This window comes from Crocuta crocuta, unplaced genomic scaffold, assembly GCF_008692635.1.
Source record: "Crocuta crocuta isolate KB4526 unplaced genomic scaffold, BGI_CrCroc_1.0 scaffold91-1, whole genome shotgun sequence".
NCBI lineage: Eukaryota > Metazoa > Chordata > Mammalia > Carnivora > Hyaenidae > Crocuta > Crocuta crocuta.
Genome location: NW_027551575.1, coordinates 1,235,018 through 1,262,793, shown reverse-complemented (window position 1 = coordinate 1,262,793; position 27,776 = coordinate 1,235,018). Strand labels below are relative to the sequence as shown.

Below are 27,776 nucleotides of genomic sequence, written 5' to 3'. Positions count from 1 at the left end.
GGAAGCTGGGTATGCATATATGGGAATTCTCTGTACTAACTTCACAGTTTCTCTGTAAATCTCAACTAATCTAGAATTAATTTTTAAAAAGAGCCCTATTCATGTACAAGTCCAGATTTTTAGGCTTGTGTCACTTTGCTTATCGCATTATTGTCATCCACTGTCTTCTTGGCCATATACTCATATTCAGAGCGCTTTATCATCTGGCTAGTTTTTACTCCAAGACTCTTCATCATTCTGAGGCTCTTCAAGATTTATATGGTCAAACCATCCACCACTATGCCTAACACTAATCAGTCTGTTCAGTTCCGATAACCATCATACATATTCTGTATCACCCACTCACTTCCAGAGCTATATAGCTTGAAATGCTGACAACAGACTACAGCCACCACTACTCCCATTTACCTCCTTCTTCCAGAGTCATAGAATCTCTGACTTTAGCTTGAGTCACCTAGGATAGAGTATACTTCTCAGATTTCCTTGTTACATGGGACCCATGTAGCAATTCTGCCCAATGATGTATCACTTTTGTTAGAGGTCCTTAAATGGAGAGAAAATTCCTTCTCTTATCCTCTTCCTCCTTCATGCTGCCTGAAATGTGTATTAATGGCTGGAGTTCCAACATTCATTCATGGGGGAACTATGGGAAAGGAAGCCACATACAGCGGAACTGCAAGACAAAGAGTTCCTGGGTCTCTGATATTATAGTACAACTAACTCAACTCTCACTGCCTATCTCTGGGACCTTATATGAGAAAGCACTTCTGTCTTGTTTCAGACACTGTTATTTTTAGGTTTCCTCATTCCTAGTTAAACTTACAAATCAGTTCACTCCCTTATTTCATCAGCCTTTCTCGGTTGTATAGCACGATGTTTAAGAGTTCTGAAATCAAAGAGATTTGGTTTGACACCCAGCTCTACCACCCAATAATTTCCCGATCTTGAGCAATTTATGTAAATGGTAGAAGCATCAATTTCCCTATCTGTAGCTACCTCATTGTATCTGTCTTATAGGGATACTGTGAGGCTCTTATTGCATGAGACATATAAGGAGTTTGGTAAACACCACTGTCCTTTGAGAACCTCACTCTCTGCTCTCATAATACATCCCTGCATCCATTCTTGCTGGCGTTCTCAACCTCCTCCCGTGTCCTGCTGCATCTTTCTTGCAAATACCCATCTTCTCAGTGCAAGCCTTCTCCATGCCCACATGATTATGGGCTAACACAGTTATGAAGATTAGGACCAGTACAAGTGTATGGTTTCCAGCCTCAGAAGGGCTCTCCTGGGGGCTGGGAAATATCTGAAATCTGTATCTAGCCCTAAGCATATCCATTCCCCACAGTTTATGCAGCAGTTCCACTCTTCAAGTCATCCCTAGGATGAAGAAACATGCTTATGCTGCTTCCTTAAAAGAACAAAAAAGGTGCACCTGGGTGGCTCAGTCAGTTGAGCATCTGATTTCAGCTGAGGTGGTGATCTCATGGTTCATGAATTTGAGCTCCCCCTGTCGGGCTTGCTTCAGATTCTCTGTCCCCCCCTCTCTCTCTTCCCCTCCTCAATTCACTCACTCTCTTAAAAATAGACTTTTTAAAAAAAATTTTAAAAAAAGAAAAAGAATTTCACCTCAATCCATTCATCCCATCCCTCCACAATCATCACCTACCTTAACCCACCTGAAGTGTAGACAAATAGAACCTCTGTGCTCTTTTGAGCTAGGGACTCACTTTCTTTTCCTCCCCATTTAAATCTGCCCAGTCAGTATTCTCTGTGCTTATGGTCTTATTTTTATGAATTACTACACAGGGCTTTTTAAAATATATTGTTTCATTTAAGCCGCATAACAATCCAGCAAGGCGAACTTGTACCATTGTTCTCATTTTATAGATGGAGAAAACAGAAGCTGAGAGATGTTAACTGGCTTGTCCAAGGTCACTTGGCATCTAACATCCATGCCCCATGGCTTCAGATTCAGATCACTTTCCACACCACTCCACAGCTTCCTTGGACCCTGCTACCCACCCATGCATGGTTAATCCACATGAAACTCTCCCTTCAGAAGCTCTCTCACATCTGCTTTTCTTTCTAGTCACACAGGGTGGCTTTCTTCCCCTCACCCTTAATCAACCAATTTCTCTCTCCCATTAGTGTCTAAAGCTACCACCACACCCCACCCGATGACTCTTAAGGTACCACTTTGATTAAACCTTACCTTTCTCAAAAAATGCTGAAAGCTCTCATTTTCCTGGAAGGTCAAGCCCAGATGCCACAGCCATGTGGCCCCAAGGTCTGAGCTCATTTCCCTTCCTGGCCTCATCTGTTTCACCTGCAAAAAACCTTCCTCTGCTTTGGTCTTCTTAGCCATTCCCTAAACTTTCCTTACCCTGGGCCTTGCTTTGTTCTTGCTGTTTTTATTTGTTGCTGTCAGGTTGATTTTTATTTCTTTTTACTTATAATACCTTGCCCACTAACCCACCACCCATTTTTGCAATTCTATACCCCTTAAACACACAACTCAAGTTCTAATTCTTTCATACAGCCTTCCCTGCTTTCTAAGTGAGCAGCTTGCACTCATATGGCACCCAGCTGCCTGGTTACATAATACCCCCACCTCCATCAGTCTGTAAGTTTCAGGAAGCTCCAACTATGTCAGAGGCATCTTGTATCACTCTAATATTTAGCAAGGCCTCTGAATATAGCAAGTGGGCAACCAATGTGTAAAATGCTTTGGTTAAATGAGTATTCAGGTTTAAAACCATGTGCCCATGCAAACATATGCCTTTAAATTCCAAAATAAAAGACACACACATGTGCACACACATACACACACAATACCACAAATTTATTATAATACACACACACACACACACACACACTTTGACAATATCCATCGAGTTTTCCATAGTCTTTAAAAATGTGAAAGAATTGAGAGATTATCTGAGGAAATAAAAACTCATAATTTTATAATTTAGGTAACAATGTAGTCCACTTATTAAGAACTCAACTCCATTTAGACTGTAAATATTTAAAATTTTGTATTTGTATTGATTTATAATACAGACATAGGTTTTCAAGGATTCATAGAGCTTCATGTCATAAGCCAGGTTTTGTAACTGGCCTCTTTATTTGTTAGGTAAGCAAACCCAAAGGCAGTCAAGTCTTGAAAAGTGGAAGAAACCCCAAAAAAACCTCTATGTGACCCACAGAGCCCTTTACTAAAACACTGTCGATGCAAATCCTATATCCAGTGATATTCATTTTGACCTGATGTTTACATGGAGAATACTTCTGCTAGCTGTGATTTCTCTTCATGTAACATCCCAGCTCTCTGTTTCTATTCTCATAATTTGGAACACGGTTCCATCACATGTTGCTGTTAGTTCTCTAGCAAGTCAAACATTTTAAAGACTACAGGGAGGTTAGGAGTGGTTGTGCAATGCAGGATGGAAACCAAACTTTCCTGTTTTGTCTTGCATTTGTGCCTCCTTTTGGTCTTTACTCTACTTGGGCCTTTGGGAATTGTGTGCATGTGTAACAGCACCTATTATATGGTCTCTTTTCAGCACAGGTTGGATATGAAGAGCCTAAACAGAAAAACACTGAAGGAATCCTGAGACCTCAGAGAAATAAATCATAGCTGCTCTTTTAGCTCTGCTTTCCGTTCTTTGTTTAAGAAAAATAAGTTATTTCCCCCATTTATCAACTCTCATCTTCTCAAATTATAAGCAAGTGAAATCAGTAAAGGTCATTTAAAGGCAAGGGTAAACCTAGTAAGTGTAAGAGAAGAGGCCATGGTGTAGATTAATGGCCTGTGGGGAAAATTGAACTATAGAAGTAACAGTGAGGAAAAACTCAGGTTTTGCTGTACAATCTCACACTGCGTGTTACACAACTGAGGCCCATCCCATAAGTACTAATTGTTTAAAGTCATATAGGCATAGGCAGTGCTTCAAATTCAACTATAAATATAACAAAAAAGAAAAACAATAGGGAGAAATTCAGAAATGTCCAAATATCATTGTTTCTGGGACAAAACTCTACCGACCAGTAGTTTGGATTTGCCACCAAGAAAAATTAGGAACAAGAGAATTTTAGGAAGTGGCAACTGTAAAGAAATAAAAGTAGGCAAAATGAATTTCAGGTCTTTGTTATAGAGTTTATAGGTTTGGAAAAAAGAAATCCAGGCTATGGATTAGTTCATATTTCCGGGAAACATCTTTCCATGCAGTGTATCTATAACAACTATTAAACAGGTTCTCTCTCTCTCTTTACTAAGAAAGCCTTACATAACCAAAAATTCCCTGGAGAATTTCTATGCCACCACTTGCCTCCAGTTTCTTCACTCATGACTACAACCCATCTCTGGAAACTGTGAATAATAGGTGGTCTGAAATAATTTATGATTAAGGGTACCTGCAATGTGCTAACGATGTGAACATTCACACATCTAACCAGTACACATTTAACCAAGACAATCCTTTAAACCACGACAATATGAGAAAGTGACATTACAATACAACAGAAAACAGATTTTTCCCATTGAACTATGAAGTACTTTTTCCATGGACAAATTTCACCTCTTTCCAGAAATATACAAAGTTAACTGCAAAACAGTAAGAGCACAGTGTTCATTAAGCCACAGAACAAATCACCTTGTATTCAAAATATGAATGTAAACTTAGTGTCAAGTGCATCAATGTATTAACCAAAAGAACTGCCGCTTTTAAACAGTTTATACAACAGAAGTGTTGTAGGGAAGTCCTATCAGCAAAACTGGTGGCGGCTACAAAAGAGATCCATTAAAAATTATTGTTAGTGGTATTAAGTAACAACTTATCAAAAATTCATTTAATGTTCACCAGTGTTAGCTCTTTAGAATGGGAATTTAACTCCAAATGTATATACAGTCTTCTGAATATAATCAAAAAGCAACAAAACCAGAGCCCACAGTTAGTTTTCAGACCTGGCAGAAGGATTCTATTGTATGGCATAGATCTCTGTCCGTGCTCAAAATATCTAATGATATTTCTCATCTATACCAGACTTCTTTGAAAAGTACTATACTATTTCATATCCTCCTTTCACTGTAACAAAACATATTAAATAAAACCTTTAGATTAGGTTTAAAAGCTGCTGAAAAACTGCCTGCTTTAGGCTCTATCAGAAGACTGTTACCTGGGAGCTTTGGGCTCTCAAATATCAGAAACCCCAATAACTTATCATAAAAATACAAGCTCTTGGTTTTGAAAAATATACAAAATGCACTTCACATGGAAATAGCTCTTGATTGTCAAGGAAAGTAAAAGAGCAGTCTCATTCATGGATTCATGTTGTGCTTGCATTTCAGTGATCTTTGTTTTTGCAGATTCCATTTTTCACAGTTTTGGGCAGCCTCTGGCCTTTGGTGTAAGCACGGTACCAAAAATGGAGAAAGAGCAGCAGAAAGATGCACCCGTAACTCATAATGATGTACAGAAAGACTGGAAACTGGTACTTGCAATCCTCCATGAAAAAGAACTGGCCTATGTGGATGGTGACAATAATGAACTGGACCTAACAGATGAAAGAATGAAAAATATTATTCAGAGATGAATTCACAATGGAGCAATTATTTAATGCATTTTTTGGCTGCTTACGTTTAAACACTCTCCAACCACATCTAGCATCCTGATGGGTAGGGAATTTTATCTTTAAATCTATCTAGCATCTATGGATGTGAGAGTGGGTGGGACAGTGTCAGAATCCAGACTGGAATCAGGAACTACGATTCAGTCCCGCCAAACTCTACAACTCCAGCATGGCCCCACATAAATGCCCTGGAGCTGTGAGGTGAAAAGGCCTTTTGTACCCAGAGAAAGGACCATCAGAGCAGATTTTCTTGGCAAGTCTCTGACTTGAGTCCTCGACTGATGAAATGCAAAAGGGAACACTATCTTAGGGTCTAAATTTCTAGAATAATTTTAATTTCAAATATTCTGTCTTGCTGTTAGACAAGGCATTTCAATTTTGGGGGACTACAAACATTCTAATTAAAGCCTCAGCAATTTCATTCCACATTCCACATTCTTGTCATTCCACAGTCATAGATAAAAATATATCTTGTCAATGGCAGCAGAGGATCTGTTAGGGGTGAAACATTACTGATCACCCTTCTAGTGATGCCCAAGGGCTCGTTCCAGAACATTATACAGTCTTAAGAGGAACACTTCCAGGCTAACGTTTAGAATTTTTGGATAGCTTTCATCTCCTGATTAAAAGCAACATGAGTTCTGTGGGAATTTTAGAAAAATAAAAATCTATACATAAAAATAAATAACAATTACCTATAAACTATCCAGTTGTAACCATAGTTAAGATTTTCACATAGTTTCTTTTATTATCATCATCACCTTTCCTTGTATTATCTGAAGGAACTTTCATGACTTTCCTGTGCAGTAGCTATTCCTCTCATTTTGCAGACAAGATGAAACTTTAGGAAGCTTAAGTGACACCCTCAACACTGGATATAGGCATGTTTGTGTATAACCAACATGTTTGAAATAGTAATAAACAAATGTCTATTCTTTTTTCTATATGAATTTTTGCCACATTATTGAAAAGTTTCTACAACACTTAAGAGTAATGTTAAGTGGGAAAAAAGCCCAATATGAAATTGGATATGCAATATAATGCAAATCATGCAACAGGTGTACATATATATGAATAGAAAAGACAAGCTATTAAGAGGTTTTAATTTCTCTGCAATGAGCATATATTACATTAAGGTAAGAAAAAATCTTAGAAAGCAACTGTGAATAATTTTCCTGATTTCATAATATTCCAAAGTAAGAATTAAAATAATTTCACTATTTCCTTACACTTGGTTATTTAGAGTGTTGTCAACTGTCAGTATATATATTATATCATCACTCTACACCTTTAATGCTCTCAAAGTTACATTCGCTCCCTCAAATTCATTTAGATCTAGAATATGGAATTTCTAATTTCTAATTTAATATTATGCCTACTGTGATTCAAATGACTTTGATATTATCTTGATCATAAATATATTTATTTATTATAAAAGCATAAAATAGTATAAAGATGGCATAAAGATACACATTCTGGTTTAACTGTCTGAGCTTCTCAGCTACCAAATACACTTTGTTTTCAACACAGTTCTTGACAGAAGTTTAAACTACGGGAAAGGTAAGGATGGTATGCCATGTAGGGGCCAGACATACTATATTCTTATTGTTTTTTAAGTTTCATTCTTTATTTAGTATCCTGTTTCACAGGGAAGAGAAATGACTCTAGTTTGGTTTCATATCTGATTTTAAAAAAATTAATTACTCACAAGCTGCAATGATGTCAAATACTTTTTCCACCACAAATACTTCTGGAAGGCTGGTCCCAAGGCAGATAGCCCATAGTAGGAATACATGACTACATGTACAGCTGTATTTAGAAAAGCATGGAATGTTCCCAAACCACCTGGAAAACAAAATTATTATAAAATGGGGGCACTGTTCCTTAAATGACTCTTTTTGTCTAAATTGAGATTTTTTAGAATAATTCTTTCTTTAATTTTAGTAGAAAGAAAAACATCTAAAATATCAATCTTATTGAACAGTTACTAAATTAGAGAGCTGGATAATACATTCATTCAGTAAAATACAAGATGCAAATCTTTAAAAAATAAATTAGGTCTTTATTTGTTGTTGTATCTTAACCTTAAGATGGTCTTACAATTTGAATTTACTTTAACAAATTAAGTTGTGTTACTTTTTGAACATGGTATATGATAAATGATAGTAAGTACATTCATTTTTTAGTGAGGGTTGTCATATGTCATAATTACATGAATCTTAAGTGTATAATGTTTTTTTACATAGGTATACACTCATATAGCCATCACTAAAGTCTAGATATAGAATATTTCCAATATCACATAAGCTCCTATGTCCCCCTTCCAAGAATATATCCCTCCCAAAGTACGTTTATGCTAAAACTATAGTTTTGCTTGTTGTTAAATTTCATGTAAACAGAATTATACAAGATATTTTGAGCCTACTTTCTTTCAATCAACATCATGTTTTTAAGATTTATCCATGTTGCTGTGTTTATTAGTAGTCTGCCTTCTTACTGCTGTGCAGTATTTTAGTATTACACTATATGAACTCATCACAATCCACTTTCCTGTCCTACAAAACTTTGGCAGTAAAACCACTGGCTTTCATTAGTAGGCTATGCTAAGTTTGCATTAATGATCTAAAAACAATTATTGTTTTTCCAAAATAAACATTTATTCATTGTTAAGCCATCTTTGTTGACTGATTCCATTTGATTATTATCAACTGTGCCTTCTTAGCTTGGTTTTCTTCTTCTAACCACTATATCTCCTAATGATCTCATTTAATTTTGAGTAGAAGCAAACAAAACCCCTGGGGGAACAGAAGCAAAGATCATTTCAATTGTCTTTAGCTGGACCTGTAGTAGAGTGGAAGGGTAACAAGGTGACTAGCTGATAGTAGGGGCAAAACACGAAAAAAAAACCCTGTTCCCTGGTATCTATCCTAACATGGGCCATCTAGAGAAGCTGCATTCTTTATGTTTAGCCTGATTCATCTTAGAGGTGCTGATCAGGGATTTAAATTTTTCTCCAAAATATTCTTTCTTTATGCCATTAGTCTCTCTCTCTCTTTTTATTTTTTAAAGTTTATTTATTTTTGAGAGAGACATGGGAGAGTACCAAGCAGGCTCTGCACGCTCAGTGCAGAGCATGATGTGGGGGCTTCAACACACGAACAGTGAGATCATGACCTGAACCAAAACCAAGAGTAAGATGCTTAACTGACTGAGCCACCCGTATGCCCTTATTCCAGTATTCTTTAATTCTAGAAATAAAGTGAAATCTCACAAATGTGGAACAATTACATTAGAAAAAGGACCAAATTCATAAAGACAATGTGAAACAGAAATGTTAAAGCAAACAGAAATTGATGAGTAATAGAAACTAATGACTTTGTAATAGTCATTCATAACTGCAGAAATTTTAGATACTTCTGGATACTACCACTGCTCAAGTACTCCTTTAAAATAACCTTTTTCAAATCAATATTTTTAAGTAATTTAAATATTTCCTCAAAGACTCATTTATGCTATACTGTGCTTCATAAATTTTCCCTTCCTAAATAAACTAAAATTTCACCCAATTCTTTAATTATCATAAATTTCAAGTCAGAAGAAACTGAATGCAGCTTATTAACAACCTGCCACCTTTTATTATTTACATTTAAATTAATCTTTTTTTCCCAAAAGAAACTTGAATAAATATAGTGGTGTGAAAACACCTTTTCTGGGGTGGTTTGAAAATACAATAGTTGTCTATTTCTGATAGGTTAGGGGTCAAGCTGCTTAATAGGCATAAGCAAAATGTTTCTCAAGTCCACTTGTGTCTCATGATTATATGAACACCCAGGAAATCTATTTCATCTTTGATTAACAAACTATATCTGAGCCTTTCTCACTAAGGCACCTCCCCCATTTTTTGGTAGAAGACTATTTTCTATTCTGAATCTTTTCCCATTTAAATGTCCTAAAATGAGGACTCTATGGACAGGAATTTAATAAAGCACTAATGTACCTAACAGTGTTTAGTGATGGTTACTGATCAAAATCAGCTATCAAAATTAACTTACTTTCTCTAGTTATGATTATTTTCTATGTTATTTTAATAAGTTTGTTCAGAGAACAGTCACATTTTAATTAGTAATATTTTTCATATCTTATTTGGAAGGCTTTCTAAAGTATTTTCTAACCTTGCTTTCTTCTTTACAACAATAGTTTTGAAAAGCTAACATCTCAGAATGAATTACAATTAGTGCCATCACATTTTAATCCTTTGGTTTAGAAAAATAAAGGAATCACCTGGGTAATTATCACAGTTCTCCATATCTCTGGAAGAGAATATGTGCAAAATGACTATAAAAAACTGCCAGAGAAATATTTTCATCAAATTCCAAAGAAAAGTTGGATTGCTATTATGCCAGAGAATTGTACAACAAACAAACAGGAAATTAAATACTAGATAGAGATCGGCTGTGCTCAAGTTTTTGAAAGAATGGTTTGAACAGTTTCATTCTAGGAATAAAAGTCAATGCCAAACCACATTTCTGAAGATATCTCAGCTTTTATCACTGTACTTGTCACTAAATACATATTAGGTGTACAAGTGTTTACTAGATTCCACATGCAGACTGAACAGAAACGCCAACTTTTAAGGAACATATAAGAGAAAAGAAAGTATTTACATTTTGTAAAGCAGAAGGGGGATTAAGGTGTGGACAATGAACCCATTATAACATGTTTGATGTCCATAAACAGGGTAACATTGAAAAACAGGAATTTCATTTTAAAAATTTCATTATTGAAAGCAATGCTTGTTGAGAAATGGAAGCCTATCAATGGATTCAAAGATAGACATTAGAAAAGTGCCAACCAAAAAACTGCTAGAACTGATACATGATTTCAGCAAAGTTGTAGGACATAAAGTCAATGTACAGAAATCTATGACATTTTTATACACCAATAATGAAGCAGCAGAAAAAGAAATCAAGGAGTCGATCTCATTTACAATAGTAGCAAAAACCATAAAATACCTAGAAATAAACTTAACAAAAAAGTAAAAGAATTATATGCTGAAAACGACATAAAGCTTATGAAAGAAACTGAAGAAGACACAAAGAAATGGAAAAACATTCCATGCTCATGGATTGGAAGAACAAATATTGTTAAAATGTGATACTACCCAAAGCAATCTACGTATTCAATGCGATCCCTATCAAAATAACACCAACATACTTCACAGAGCTAGAACAAACAATTCTAAAATTTGGATGGAACCAGAAAAGGCCCCAAATAGCCAAAGTAATGTTTAAAAAAGAAAACCAAAGATGGAGGCATCATAATTTTGGACTTCAAGCTATATTACAAAGCTATAATCATCAAGACAGTATGGTGCTGGCACAAAAACAGAAACATGGATCAATAGAACAGAATAGAGAAGCCAGAAATGGTTCCATATATGTATGACCAACTAATCTTTGACAAAACAGGAACAAATAGCCAACGGAAAAATGAGAGTCTCTTCAGCAAATGGTGTTGGGAAAACTGGACAGTGACATGCAGAAGAATAAACCTAANACATTCCATGCTCATGGATTGGAAGAACAAATATTGTTAAAATGTGATACTACCCAAAGCAATCTACGTATTCAATGCGATCCCTATCAAAATAACACCAACATACTTCACAGAGCTAGAACAAACAATTCTAAAATTTGGATGGAACCAGAAAAGGCCCCAAATAGCCAAAGTAATGTTTAAAAAAGAAAACCAAAGATGGAGGCATCATAATTTTGGACTTCAAGCTATATTACAAAGCTATAATCATCAAGACAGTATGGTGCTGGCACAAAAACAGAAACATGGATCAATAGAACAGAATAGAGAAGCCAGAAATGGTTCCATATATGTATGACCAACTAATCTTTGACAAAACAGGAACAAATAGCCAACGGAAAAATGAGAGTCTCTTCAGCAAATGGTGTTGGGAAAACTGGACAGTGACATGCAGAAGAATAAACCTAAATCCCTTTCTTACACCATACACAAAAATAAACTCAAAATGGATGAAAGATCTAAATGTAAGACACGAAAGTATCAAAATCCTAGAGGAGTAACAGGCAACAATCTCTTTGACCTTGGCTGCAGCAACTTCTTACTAGACATGCCTCCAGAGGCAAGGTAAACAAAAGCAAAAATGAACTACTGGGACCTCATCAAGATAAAAAACTTATGCACAGCGAAGGAAACAATCAATGAAACTAAGGGCAACTAATGGAATAGGAGAAGATACGTGCAAATGATCTATCAGATAAAGGGTTAGTATATACACACTGTTCAAAAGACATAAACAGACACTTTTCAAAAGAAGATATCCAGATGGCTAACAGACACATGCAAAGATGTTCAACATCACTCATCATCTGGGAAATACAAATCAAAACCACAATGAGATACCACCTCACACCTGTCAGAATGGCTAAAATTAACAACTCAGGCAACAACAGATGTTGGCAAGGATGTGGAGAAAAGGGAACACTTTTACATTGCTGGTAGGAATGCAAACTGCTGGTGGGGTGCAGTCATTCCGGAAAACAGTATGGAGGTTCCTCAAAAAATTAAAAATAGAACTCCCCTATGATCCAGAATTGCACTACTAGGTATTTGTCCAAAAGATGCAAAAATGCTGATTCAAAGGGGTACTTGCATCCCAATGTAAATTTATAGCAGTGCAGTCAACAATAGCCAAATTATGGAAAGGGCCCAAATGTCTACCAACTGATGAATGGATAAAGAAGATGTGGTATATATTTATACAATGAAATATTACTTAGCAATCAAAAAGAATGAAATCTTGCCATTTTTAACAACACAGATGGAACTAGATAGAATGTATTATCCTAAAGCGAAATAAGTCAGTCAGAGAGAGATAAATATGTTTTCACTCGTATGTGGAATTCAAGAAACAAAACAGATGAATATAAGGGAAAGGAAGTAAAAATAAAATAAAAAGAGAGGGAAGCAAACCACAGGAGACTCTTAAATACAGAGAACAAACTGAAGGTTGCTGGAGGGGTGCTAGGTTAAATGGGTGGTGGGCATTAAGGACACTTTTGGGATGAGCACTGGATGCGATAAATAGCGATAAATCACTGATTTCTACTCCTGAATCTATAAAAAAGAGTGCTCAACTCTATTCTTCAAATAAAATCAATTTTTTCCCATTATAGAACCAATAGATATTCAATTTAGAAAATACAGAGAAGGATAAAGGTGGAGAGGGAAACCACTTTTTGTGTATCTCTAAGTCACTATATTTTGAGGTACTGCCTCCCCATCTTTTTTTATTTTATTTTTTTAATTTTTTTTTAATGTTTTTATTTATTTCTAGGAGAGAGAGAGAGACAGTGTGAGCAGGGTAGGGTCAGAGAGAGAGGGAGTCACAGACTGAAACAGGCTCCAGGCTCTGAGCTGGCAGTCAGCACAGAGTCCGACACAGGGCTTGAACCCACGAACCGCGAGATCATGACCTAAGCGAAACTCGGATGCTTAACCGACTAAGCCACCCAGGCGCCCCTACTCCCAATCTTTTTTTAATTTGCATTTATTTTTCAGTGTTGTGATGTAATATTCCAGTCTCAGGAGAAATGTGAATAAATAAATTATAAGGGTGTGAAAGAACTTTTTCTAGTGTACTTTAAAATAAAACAGACACCTGTTTCTGATAATTTTGGAGTCAAACTGCTGAGAAGAGAAGATGAGCTAAAAGTCTCTCAGTATCATTTGAATTTCACAATTATATATACACAAGAATTCATAACTATTTTATTAATGGATGGTTAGGTATTTTTCAATTTTTGGCCAACACAAATGAGATGTCAATGAATATCACTATTCAAAGAACTGATGTGCCTGTGAGAGAAAATAAAAACGTATGAAGTTAATTGCAATAACGGAGACTAAATAATATAGCTATCCTTGATTTGTGAAATAGACATAGATGAGACTATCTTATTATAATGAGTTACATTTTTACATACATTATAAGAAAAACCAGCGACTTTCACTTTTTAAAAATCCGTAACATAGAAATGTCAGTTTGGGGAAAGGAAATACTTCACATATTAGAAAATCTGATGCGCAGAGGCCATGGTAGAGACAGACCTTCCGGCTCCTCTAGGTTCTGGTATGTGTTTCATGCCACTAGCTTATTCATACCCTCTCGGGTTCTGAGGACATGCAGATTTTTCCCCATGCCTAGAGACTCTAAAACTCTTAACAAGAGTTCCTCAATTGTTTCTCTTTTTAGTCATACAGAATAGTCAGAATACATAATAGAGGCGAGCTATTCGCAGAAATTTTAAAGCACTAACTTGAAGACTTCTTAAATTTAAGGAACTCACATATATAAATCTCCCAAACCAATTTTTGCTAAAAAGTATATGTCCTTGGGGGTGTCATTTATTTAACACTTTATGATAGGGTAAAATTACTTAACCTGTTTTTTTCTGACTCTATATGTTCAGAAACATAAAGTGAAAACCAAATGAACAAAAATCTGTTTGCCAAGCTTTTGATTTAAACTACTTTGACTTCAAAAAATATCAAAACAATATCCTTTAATATGGTATGATGTTTAACAAAGTTTGGACAGCCACAGTTTGACACATCTTTACAGGGTTGGTAGGGGATGAGGTGTATATCAGGTTCAGATTTGAATGCAAAGAAGGCTGGAACTTGAGATAAAGATTCTAACTTCCTGGAAATGTATTAGGAATAGACATCTAACTGTATGTCTATGAAAGTAAAGCTTGTGCCATTTTTTTTTGTTTTTGTCTATTGAATTAATAACATTTAATAGAACTATCTGGGAAAAGAGTAAAACCCAAACAAAACAACTAAAGGATATGAGTAGAAGACTGTACCTGAAAGTCATGTGTATCTAAAGAGCGGAGGGTCGGGGGAGGGATTTAGGTTAAGAGTCTTATATTTATGGTTCAGGTAATAATGGAAGTTAGAAGTGTGATCAGATTAATCCTGTGATGTTTTGAGTTTCTTCTAAATCACATTTCAGGGCAGAATTTGTGTTTACAACATACAAAAATGTAATCATTTATTACACATGATCCCGAATCTCCCTTAGCTACCTGCGGCAAATTTGACTCCAAACCACCAGGTCCATGGCATGATGGTATGATGGAAGACATGCAGGAAAGTCACTTGGCTATTTTTCTTACGCAGAACAAAAAAGATCTGAAATAATTAAAAAAAAAAATCAAGTTCATATACAATCATGCCATGATTTATCTACTGTTACAAAATACTGGCAAAGTACAACTATTTCACATCATAACTGGCACTCAAAGGGCTGCCCTAGAGAATGCTCACAGAAGCAGCGGACTCTCTAAGGGGTAGCTCAAAAGCTAATTAAGTATGAAGGAACCTTGGTATGATGCCTAGTCATGGGAGAATCAACAAAAAGGTGTTAAAGAAATTGAATGCAGATTTAAAAATCAAAAATGGAAAGTGAAGAACATGGTCAAATATTATTGAAAGAATTATTATTGGTAGGAAAACATCCAGGTGGATTTTGAAGTATATGGGAGAGCAGAGCGCCTCAATTCTTAGGACAGAAATTATTCTCTACTGCTCTCTACGACATCCTACCAATTTAGATTAGGGATTAAGCAAACTGAAAGAGGATTTGCAACAAATCAAAAGTTAGCATATTATTATTAGAGAAAGTCAAAAAGGAAAAACTCGAGGGGTTTTGTAGAAACAGGATGAGGGGAAAAAAGTAGCCTAGGAAAAATGAGAAGGGCAACAAAGACACCCTCCAAATTGAATGTAGGCATGGTTTGCAGAAACTCCACAAACAGGAGAATAGGAAGGCAAATGCAGGGGAAAATTTAAATCCAAAAGTAGAATTAAGTGTTTAAACAATATTCAAAATTCAGAATACCAGTATTGCGTCAGACTTCTAAATACAGGCTAACCAGAGCAGCACAAACAAAATTATCCATAGGAGTATTTGAAAAAAGCGGTTCAGGGAAGGACACAGAGGCAGCAACAGTTTTCTTATGGAACATGGAATTGAGAACATGCAAAGCAGAAACAATGAGGCTGAAATGCATTTGCTTATTATGCATATGGAAGAAGGCAGCATGCTGCAATGGAAAAGCCCAAACTAGCTCTCTGGGGTCCTGAACCCAGACAGTAGCAGCATTCCTCTGGGTAAGTTACTTACCTTCCTGGCTTCAATTTACTTTCAGAAAGAGGGCTCTGGACCAGATTAATGGTTCTCAACCTAGGCTGAATATGACAATGTCCAAGGAGCTTTTGAAAAACAGCCAAGCACGGTTTCTAACTGTAGTCCATCTGGCACCAACTCTCTGGAGGTGGGGCCCAGGTTGTGTGTGTGTGTGTGTGTGTGTGTGTGTGTGTTTTCTAATGCAGTTAATCCTCCTGCACCATGAAGGCTGAGAACTGGTGAACTACAGTACAGGTCTCAAAGTGTGGACACCAACAGCAATAACATCACTTGAGTACTTAAGAGAAATGCAAATTCTTGAGGCCAACGTAAGACCTAGCAAATCAGGAATTCTAGGGTTGGGGTGTAGGCATCTGTGTTTTTAACAAGCCCTCTGGGCAATTCTAATGCATGCCCAAGTTTGAGAACCACTGTATTCTATGCTCACTAAACTCCTTTCCAATTCTAACATTATGTGATTATTCAGGTGAGAAGGTGAAGCATGTTGAGATTTGCTACAAGAAACGTATGTGCATATACTCTGAAGACAGAACACATTTTCTTAGACTCAAAACTGATTCCAGATAACTAAGACCCACATATCCCAAAGATACGATAAATATTCAGCTTTCCTAAGCTACTCTGAAAATGGAAGTACACAGCTTTCTCCTCTCATCATGGACCCTAATCCATGGCACTTCCTTCTCCCAGAGCCCAGTCACTCAACTTCAGACCTGATCCTTAACTGGATCTTAGGTTGGAAGAGAGGACATCTAGTAAGCATAAACTTCAGAAAGGCAGCTGGAGGCAATTTTGGTTATTACCAAATTTACGGATACCCCCAGGGTAATATCCTAATTTATATTAATGAGTTGTGAAGCATTTATCCTCTTAAAGGAATATGGATGACAGTGCTTTGGCTTACACTGACGGAACCCAAGGTACAATGTTCTCTGCTCTTTGCTTCGTGAACTTGCTTCCCAAAACACCTGTCATCCATCTTCATAAAGACGCACAGCTTTGCAGTGTATGTGACAGTTACATGCTTAGCTTTATCAGGTTGTAGATACATAAAAATTTTTATTTGGAGTTTGCAAAAGCCTGAAAAAAATAAGCTTATCCTATTTATTCTCTAAAATTGCTGATCATAAAAGGTAAGGGATAATAGGAGGTCTGCCTGAAGTGCAGAGATAACCAAAGTTATAGGACAACTGAACTCTAGCAGTTTATTGCTTCCGCTTAAATATCAAACATTTACCAAATGTGGTGATCACATACTCACAGTATCTAATAGCTCAATAAATTTGGAGAAGTAATAAAGCCAGCAGGTGCGTGCCATCTACAGAAACACACAAAGATACAAATTTTGTTTTTTATATGGAGAAAAATTTTATTTTTTCAATTTGACAAAATACACATAACCAAATTGACCATCATAACCAGTTTTAAGCGTTCAGTTCAGTAGCAGTTAGTACATTCATGTTGTTGTGCAACCAGTACCACCATCCATCCAGAGACTTTCTTCTGCTTGCAAAACTGAGCCTCTGTACCTGTTACACAATAATTCCCCACCTCCCCTCCTGCCTACGGCCCCAGAAAACTACCATTTTACTTTCTGTCTCTGAATCTGACTACTCTAGACACCTCATATAATAGAATCATACAGAATTTATCCTTTCATGCCTTGACTATTTCACTTAGCATAATGTCTTCAAGGCTCATCCATGTTACAGCATGTGTCAGAACTTCCCTCCTTGCTAAGGCTGAATAACCTTCCATTGTATGTATATGCCATGTTTTCTTTATCCATTCATCTCTCCATGGACATGCAGTTGCCTCTATGTTTTGGCTATTGTGAATAATGCTGCTGTGAACAGGGGAGTACATATATATACCAGAGTCCCTGTGTTCAATTCTTTTAAGTATATACCCAGAAATGAAATGGCCAGATCATAGGATAATTCTATTTTTACTTTTTTTGAGAAACCAGATATGAATTTATTTTTAAGTACAGGAAGTCAAATAATAGAAGTGCCAATTTTCATTTAACAGAAAACTACATGCCTGATTTTATTTGATTCTTTCTGATAATTTTTAGTTTTTTCTCAATACATGTAATCTGAAGAAGTAGTCATTTACTTCTTCTGAGTTCACATTAAGTGTTAAAAAAGAGAATCTCAAAAGTTTTAACATTTAATTTGAGTTACAAGATTTTCCAAAGAGAAACTTACCCTCAGTGCTAAAGGTGACTGTGAGTAGTCAACAATTTCACATCGAAATGAATAACCTGTACCCCAGCCAGACATCACAAACTGTAAGAAAGCACATGCATATTAAAGAAGGAAGCATTTGCTCAACAGCTACAACAAAGGTAGTTTTGATTGTGTCTCTTCACCATATTCTCAGCTGAGCCACCATTCAGGACAGTGGGAAAAGCAGGGTAGGACAGTTACAAACTAGGAACTCACTTGATAATCAAAACAACAAGAATTTCAAAATTATGCAGTCATCTATTATTTGTATCAACTGTGTTCGGATTCAAATGTCCATTTCTTGGGATGAGTATTCTGATATGGTGGAGAATAAAACATTGGGAGTGTTTTGCCTCAACAGTAAATACTGGTAGGTATATGCCAGTATATGTACATCTATATATGCCCCCGAATATATTTGTATACTCTGAACTGGGTCTGAAGAGAGTCCTTTCTGGTGAGTTCCAGTCTTCTCAAATTAGTCAATAAATACATGGGCAAACCAAGATTCCTCACTGTACTCACAAGAGGGCTGCCATAACTGTGTTTTCCTGTCCTTTGCTAGTCAGTGTAGTGTGAAGGGTTACTCTGTGGCTCTTAAAATCAAGACTGATGAAACACAAGACTCAGAGATCAGTTCAGCTTTGGATTCACATAACAAGCAAGAGAGGAAAATGCTATCAGTACGAGTGCAATTTGGCATGCCTTAATTCCAGCACACCCACGAAGGAATCGTAGACTGGTGGTGGGAAGAAAAAGCCTATTGTTATCTGAACCTCAATTCAAAGATTATATGGGCATTCTTTAGTATGATAGTGGGAAGTTCTTCTTTTAAAACAGTATCTGATTCAAATAAAAACTTTAATAAAATAAAAAAAAAACAGTATCTGAAAATGGAAAGCTAAGAGCTCTAATTTTAAATTAATGCCTATATTGAATGGTTGGCTTAACTTTGTGTTCTCACAATATGATCAGCCCATCTCTGACATCCCAATCTCTCAAGTGCCAGCATCTTCCCTGGAATATCTTCTTTCTCAGTATAATGCTTACATCATTTTTTGACAGTAATGCACATTTTAAATTTCTATTTTTAATTACTATTAAAGCTAAAATGAAAACTTTACCATAAATTAATTTTTAAAAGTTTATGAGGCATTAGCAGAATATTTTAATGGTGAAAAACAAAAAGAAACAAAGGAGCTAATAAAACAAGTATTGAGACTGTGGTGTTCAAAATCATAGCATCTTTTTCTGATATTAACTCTGAACTTGATTCATAAGAAACTTAATCTCATTCTTAACTTGGTAAATTATGAAGTCTTAAAAAAGGTTATCTTAAGATTCAGAACAGTATAAGACATACTTTATGGGTGAGAAAAAGAACTTACAAAAACAAATCAGTAAGTTTTTTCTCAAAGGAATAAGGCAATGTGGTGGAAAAACAGTTAATCCTGATCTACAAAATCCTGATCTGTCAGTGAACGTCACATTCTCTTCTGTTCATACGCTCTTCTGACTGATGTAGGTAAAACCGAAAGTCCACTTTACTTAATTGGGATGCTGGCTCTCCACCATACCCTACCACAAATAAGCACTGAAATGGACAACAGAAACCCTGTGACATGGCCTCCTGGGTGGTCTTCACCAGTCTCGCTCTGTTAATGTCTGACTGGTGCCAAGTAACTAGCACATTCAAAACCATCGCTATACAATAAGGCACGTGGGATCCTTTAGTCTGGTGTGTTTCCCTTTCCCCTTGTTCATATTTTCCCTAACCTTCATAGTGGAGGTGTTTGCTCTGTATACCTAGTGCACTTGTGCTACACCCAGTAAACCATGTGTTAGGTGTCCTAGAGAGGACATCCTGACTGGCTGTCTAAAGTCTTTGTTTAAGCAGAGAGTGAAGCCTAATGCTTTCCTGATATTAAGTTTAAGAACATTTTAACAGTCTACAGAGCTTCTGACATATATGTCTATATATCAGGCAATCAAGAAGAATGAGTGCTAATTTTCATTTGGCAGGTAATAAACCCCAACACTGGCATATAAGTAACTCTAGTATGAGTGATTAATGGGAGACAGAAACCGCTAAATTCAGATATTTTCAAAACTTCTTTTAAATTGTAATTGCTAACATAGAAAGCCAAACTTACTGGCTAGAATTAAATTACTTTATGGGAAATGTACTTGGAGATATCACATTGAATGGCACAACCAGACACAGAGCATAAAGGGACCTGAGAGACAATCTGGTTTAATCCTGACTCTATAAAATGGGAGAATTAAGGCCCAGAGAGGTTAAGTAACTTGCTCAAAATGATGCAGCTGGTTAGTAGCATAACTGGTACTAATTGGCCCCTGGTTTCCTGGCTTCTAGGTCTGCACTTAACACTCTCCTATAGGCTATACAGGGTAGTTCCTATCTCTCATAACCTGGTTAGACCACCTCTATTACTCTTTCCCTTTCAGTTATTCATGATCTGGAAGGGACAGTAAGGTAGCTTGTAGTTAATTTTGGTAATAAAGTAGAAGAAACAGAAGGTAGCAAGGTAAGTCCAGACTTTAGGGAGGCCAGTAAGAAATGAGGCTCCAGCAGATTTAAGGTGACTCAGTCAGGTGGATTCACAGCAGGAATCAGGTAGGAGGGATTTATGAGCAGAGGTCATGGTGTCAAGAGGGGCCAGAGCAGTCATGGTGGCCCCTAGAGAGTTCTAGTTCTATGGAAGCACAGGATATGCTTCAAAGAAGTAACTAAGGAGTAGAAGGTGAAGAAGATCGTCAGTATTGGAAAAGAAGCAAGAAACAGAAAAGCAGGTAAGTAAGGCTGGATGAAGGTTGTTAATAGCAGAGTAGGTGAGAGACAAAGTGGGTGAGAGACAATCCATGAGTCTGCTCTTCGGTCCTGGAAGATCCTCATCTCTCGTAGTGACAAAGTAACAATTAAGGGACAGACTCCATCAAGTACTGCTTTGTATGAGTTTAAATTCTGTCTCTACAAGGCCCTTCTAAATCAAACCTAATAGTTTACTATTTTATAGTTCATCAGAGGTTCCTATCATGATGATGGTAACTCAGTACAGAGTTAGGATGAGCTCCTGATGTCAGACAGACCTGGATTCAAATATTGGTCCTTCACTAACTTAATGTCTCCATGTATGAGTTTTCTTAAAACTAATACTTACGGATTCTTTCAATCATCTAATCAGACTATGTGCAAGTCCCTGAACTTAATGTTAATTTTTCTCCCTACTTGTGAGGTAGACTATATTGAGATTCTCTATATCTGGTCTATACATAACAATTTCTTGACAAATACTGCTCTAGTGAGCTACATTTCTAAAATTCCTTAAATCTCAAAGAGTCACCATTATAATTATAACAAGACACATAATGACAGAAAAACAGGAAGATTCAGGCAAAATTCTCCCATTAAGAATACTGAAGACACTTGCCTCATAACACATATACACAGAAAAGAGTACTATGGAAAAATTGTATGTTATCATCGCTTTCTTGAGTTCAAAGGGTTTTCGATTCTCCATGAGCTTTGGTCCTAAAGAAGTGACAAAATAGACATAGAATCCCAGGATGATGGTTTGTGGCAGAGGTGAGGACATGAGGAGCCAGTCTTCAACTCTTGGATCTAAAAACAAAATGGAAGTGCACATCCATTTAGCAAAGAAATAACTGATAGCAACCAGCATTTCTTTAAGCAAGCACCTAGATCCTAATGTTGACAGCAGACTATTTGGTCAATGGTCACTACTGTCTTTGGAAGTATAAAGGGAAATCACCAGGGAGAGGGAGAGGGCTAGAAAGAGTAGGGCTATTACCATCACAGGCCTCAAAGGGCAAAGGGAGGTAGTGGTTACCTGAACCCAGGAGTCAAATCGAGAAGCCCGCCTGGAGAGGAGCTGTGGCTTTCAGTGGAGGGACTGGGCCAGCATAAGGCAATTTTGGAAGTGAGTGGGGAATTAACATCTCACTACCATTCTCCTCTCTCTAGTTTCCTGGGGCTCTCCATTGGCTGAAATCAACCAGAACCAGAGGGCAGGAGAGTAAGTCTGTGGATATCGTCTATACTGGTCGTTCCCAGGATCCTGCACAGGGTACAGAGTAGATATGGGGAACAGAGGACACGCAGCAAAGTTTAACCATCTATAACCACTAGCAACATTTTACAGTTTCTCCACCCAGATATTCTTTTATATATAAAAATATGTTTGTGTTCACTGTTTCTTAACTTTCTTCTTTCCCCAAGGAAACTGGGACACTTCTAAATATACTATATCGCAGAATCATAGAATTGAAAGGGACCTTAGCATTATCTACCTAAATTGTGGGTTCTAGGTGTCCAAAATAGGCTAAACAACCTGATAATTTGAGGGAAAAAAGTAACTATATTGGCCTCACAACCATGAAAAGAAAAATTCACTTGGTTACTGCTCATTCCAGACCACGAGAATTAGATCAGTTAAAAATTGCAACTCAAGGGTCACCTAGGTGACTTAGTCAGTTGGCCATCAGATTCTTGATTTTGGCTCAGATCATGATCTCACAGTTTGTGAGATCAAGCCCCACATTGGGTTCTGTGCTGACACTGTGGAGCCTGCTTGGGATTCCCTCTCTTCCTCTCTCTCTGCCCTTCTCCCACTCATGTGCTCTCTCTCTCTCTCTCAAAATAAAGAAATAAAAATTTTTGAAAACACTGCAACTCAAGATAAAACAGGATTTGGAGCTGAAAAATACAGCACAGGGAATATAGTTAATAATGTTTTCAATTAGCAATAATTGTGCCTCGGATAAGCCTCATTGGCTACGATACTGCCACTGTGCAAAGCTTATAGTTGATAATGTTGTAATGATACTGTGTGGTGAGAGATGGTAACTACACTTACCAAGGTAAGTGCTGACTAGTGTAAAGAACTGCTGAATCAATACCCTGTATATCTAAAACCAATGTAACATTGTATGTCAATTATACTTCACTAATGAATTTTTTAAAGTATTTGAGAAAAAATATATATGCCAAATCAACAGTGGACTTGCAAAACTAATAGGTATTCCTAAACAGGAGAAAAACAAATGAAAAACAGAAAAATATTCAAATAGATCATAAAATTTTTTTCTTGAAAAATGAAAATCAAAACTAAATCTGTATGTCAAAATATTTATCATGTATCAGGAAGTAAGTACTAATGAATAAAAAAATCTGGGTGCATGTCAAGTTCTTATATTGCAAGGATAAACAAAAATTCTATAAGCATGATCAAAGAAGTAACAAATCTTAAAAATAAAAAAAATGTCAGACTTGGAGCTAGAAAGGGTAGAGCTATTTCTGAACTTAATACCAAAAGACCACAAAAAAAGGATCAATGTATATAGAGACTGATAGAAAAATTGATATAATCTAAGCATTCTTAATATATTTAGAATGTTGTTCAAGTAGAAAAGGAAAAAAAAATAAAGTCAAATTTTTACTATTATTTCTAATATGGGCTATTATTATAGGATAAATTATTTGAGTAATTATTTTAATGCCTCAAGTACAAAAGTGACCAAGCTAGCAGTTAAATATACTCTTAAAAAGAACGCCTGGATGGCTCAGTTGATTGAACATCCTACTTCAGTTCTGGTCATGATCCCACAGCTTATGGTGAGTTCAAGCCCGACATTAGGTTCTACACTGACAGCTCAGAGCCTGGAGCCTGCTTCAGATTCTGTGTCTCCCTCCTTTTCTGCCCCTCCACTGCTCATGCTCTGTCTTTCTAAAAAATAAATAAATATTTAAAAAGATACTCTAATGAGATAATTGGGAAAATATAAACACTGGTTGCATTCTTTTTTTAAAATTTTTAATGTTTACTTATTTTTGAGAGAGACAGAGAGTGAACAGGGGAGGGGCAGATGGAGACAGAATCCGAAGCAGACTCCAGGCTCCGAGCTGTCAGCAGAGAGCCTGATATGGGGCTCGAACTCACAGACTGTGAGATCATGACCTGAGCCGAAGTCGGACGCCCAACTGACTGAGCCACCCAGGCACCCTAATACTGGTTGCATTCTTGATGATGATGTTTTATTTCCATGTAATTATNAGAAAGAGAGAGAGAGAGAGGGTGAGTGGGATAGGGGCAGAAAGAGAAGGGGAAGAGAGAATCCCAAACAGGATCCACAATGTCAGCATGGAGCCAGATGTAGGACTCAATCTCACCAACTGTGAGATCATGACTTGACCTGAAATCAAGAGTTGGACACTTAACCAATTGAGCCATGCAGATAACTCTGAAAATATTATTTTATATATTAAAAAAAATTTTTTTTTAATGTTTATTTACTTGGGGGAGGTGCAGAGAGAGAGAGGGAGGCTNGACTGTGAGATCATGACCTGAGCCGAAGTCGGACGCCCAACTGACTGAGCCACCCAGGCACCCTAATACTGGTTGCATTCTTGATGATGATGTTTTATTTCCATGTAATTATAATATTATGGCTATGTTTTGATGTCTGAAATATTTTTTATTTTTTAATATTTTTTTAAAGTTTATATATTNATCCAAAGCAGGCTCCAGGCTCTGAACTGTCAGCACAGAGTCCAATGCGGGGCTTGAACTCACAAACTGAGATCATGAGCTGAGCTTAAGTCAGACGCTTAACAGACTGAGCCACCCAGGTGCCCCACCCCTGAAAATATTTTTAAACTAAAAAGTGACACAATAAAAAAATGTGATTAATTTTATAATCGCAAATAGTTCAGGTGTAATTTTACTAAAATGCCTCCTGAAACCAGAGTATCACAAAGGAAGTATGAACAAGTTTCCAAGTGTATCTGACTATAAATGGACACTTGACTAACCTTAGTCACTAAACACCATCAACTTATATCAATTGGAAAAGAGGGGTGAGAGGAATGCAGCCCTTGCTCATTTATTGATAATGGTGTAGCCAATTACCAAAACACTGACTATTCCTACAAGTCTGACTTCCTACTCAGTGCAAAAATTTCTTCAACGGACTTTATGACTAAGGACTAACTAGGCCTCAATTTTATTGGTGGAGATCTCACATTTGATCCTTGGCTATATTAAGGCATGGTTTAACTATTAAAGATGATGTATTCTGTATTCAGATGGGTTTCCATCAAAAATACCAACAGATGCCCTGTTTCAAAAAAAATGCCAAAAGTCAGCTCTAAAACAGACCCCAAAATATTTAGGAATTTAATATATGATAAAGGAAGACTCATAAACAAGCAGGGAAGGGAGAGAATAGTCAGCAAATGTTGACAGGAAAAATGACTACTTGGAAGAAAAATGAGAGTGTTCCTTATCTCATATTCTGGCCCAATCTATCTCAAACATGGCCCAATCTATGCAAGGAAGCAAGACATTTAAAATCTGTCCGCAAAAAAGTAGGGTGAGGCTAATGGGAATGCTAAAGAAGCAAACTGCTTTTCTGCAGGATTTAGTGCTTCGTGACCAAGGTGAACTGTCAAGATGAGAACAGTGGTACACAGCATTCCTTAAACTTCTGTGGCTCTTCCTCAAACTGCTATTTTGTAGAATACCATTCTGCACCTTGTGAAACTCACACTGGAGAACACAGCTTGGGAAAGAGCTCTTTGCTGAAATAAATCATTAAATTTAACCATTAAAACTTAGGTACTGATACGGGATTAAGAGGACACTTTGTTAGCACTGAGTAGTGTATGGAATTATTGAATCACTCTATTGCACACTGGAAACTAACGTAACAGTGTATGTTAAATATACCGGAAACAAAATTTTCAAAATTAGGTAGTGATAAAGGAAGATAAATAGGGTCTCATCATTTTAAGATACAGAAAGGAGATAGAAAACATTAAAGTTTGTTAATGGTTAACCATAGGGAATGAGAAACAGGTGAAAGTTAAGAAAAAAAAATGAGGGATTTTTTTGTTTAGATAATTGTACTATCACTGAAACTAGGAATACAAGATATGGAGCAAGAGTGGTCAGGGAGAGGTGGCTTATGTTTAGAACATCTTATGTATCTATGGTATATATCTATGGTGTGTGTGTGTGTGTGTATAGACACATACATAGTATCTCTATATATCTTACATACCTCTAAAATCTTTTTTTTTTTTTTTTTTTTAGAGTGAGAGAGAGAGAGAGCAGGGGAGGGGCAGAGAGAGAAGTAGGGAGAGAGAATCCAAAGCAGGCTCCATACTGTCAGCACAGAGCTAGACATGGGGCTCAAACTCATGAACTGTGAGATCATGACCTGAGCCAAAACCAAGAGTTGGGCGCTAAACTAACTGAGCCACCCAGGCACCTCTAAAACATTTCTATGGAGATCTCTATTGGCACTTGAATATTTGGATCTGGAATTAGGAGTCAGACCTGGGCCAGGGATGTAATATTTGGGGTCATTATCACATAAAATATGAACAGAGCTGTGCAAGTGGCTTAGGAAAGTGGGTAGAGTAAGGAGCTTGAGTAATTCAAGTCAGAATCTTGAGGACTCAATCTTCACAAGAGGAATGGTACATGAGAAAACTATTTTAAAAAGTGAGGAGTGGCCAACAAGGTAGAAGGAAAACCAGAGAAGTAGGCTATCCGGAGGCCAAGGGAAGAGTTAATCTTTGGAAGGAGTCAAAGGATAAAATGAAGGAGAGACAAAGTAAAATGAAGACTGAAAAGTGATACTGGATTTAATAAAAGGAAGTCACTGATGCTCTCAGCAGGAACAATTTCAGTCAAGTATCCTGCACAAGACAGAAATTCGAAAGTTTGCTGAAAGACATTCATAAGAACACAAAGTTCTTAAAATCTTGTTTCCTCGTATTGTCAGAAAAGTTTTGAAATCAGCTCTTTAGGTACGCAGCTCTGAAGTTTTTTGTTGACCATCCTTCCCTTCAACAAGTTCCCCAGGACAGCTGGGCACCATGTGCAATGTAAATGGCCATGAGAAATGCTAGCCATGGGCCCATAACTCACCAGGGAGTGTCCGTAATAAAAACTGTCACACAAATGGGAACTTAAGGAACAGAATCAGAACCACTCAAACTTTGTTGAATTTTTTCTGTCAGTGGGTAATCCGAAGCTTAGAGGCACATCGTAAGCCCCATCTCCAATGAAATAAAAACTTAAAACTAGTACCAAAAAAGACCACTGGCAGGACGTTAACATTATTGCCTTTGGATGGTGATGGTATGGATAATTTTCACTTTTTGCCTTTTCTCTTTAAATCATTTAAAATATTTCTTTTCTTAACAGACATCGTGGGTCTGACTGAAAACTAGGTTTTTTTGTGTGTGAGTTGGTAAAGGAATTCCTGAGCTAAAGATATATTTTATTTTATTCTTTTATTGACTCATCAGGGGGAAAAAATACCAAATGACATCATCTTTCTGTTCTTCCTCTGGTAGCAGTAGAAAGAAAATAAGCCAGGAAAACCATTCTGGTCTGGCTCAGGAAGCATAAAAAAAAACCTTTAAAATAAATAATTTTTTCCTGTAATTTAATATTTTAAGCACACACCTTCTATTAAAATCCTATGTGTAACTTTCAGGTTTTGTAAATTTAAAAATGTCAAAAAAATTCATTGTATATTTTAAGAAAAACTAGCTAATTTCATGCTATTTTCATAAATCAATATGCCAAGTTTGGGATTTTTTAAATCCT

The 27,776-nt window shown here is 36.7% G+C and overlaps 1 protein-coding gene and 1 pseudogene across 3 annotated transcripts in view; both read right to left on the bottom strand.

The window, feature by feature from the left end:
- Positions 1-2,879: 2,879 nt before the first annotated feature.
- Positions 2,880-27,776, bottom strand: part of ELOVL7 (ELOVL fatty acid elongase 7) — a 74,407-nt gene continuing 49,510 nt past the window's right edge. For all 3 annotated transcript variants that reach the window (XM_077751446.1, XM_077751447.1, XM_077751448.1), the window contains 6 exons: positions 21,564-21,754; positions 18,091-18,171; positions 17,142-17,198; positions 14,757-14,862; positions 7,340-7,476; positions 2,880-5,556 (listed from right to left, as the gene is read on the bottom strand). In XM_077751446.1, the coding sequence (XP_077607572.1) occupies positions 5,347-5,556; positions 7,340-7,476; positions 14,757-14,862; positions 17,142-17,198; positions 18,091-18,171; positions 21,564-21,754 (782 nt within the window). In that variant the 3' untranslated portion in view covers positions 2,880-5,346. The remainder of the gene's footprint in view (positions 5,557-7,339; positions 7,477-14,756; positions 14,863-17,141; positions 17,199-18,090; positions 18,172-21,563; positions 21,755-27,776) is intronic.
- On the bottom strand, positions 22,786-22,953 carry LOC144221098 (U4 spliceosomal RNA; annotated as a pseudogene).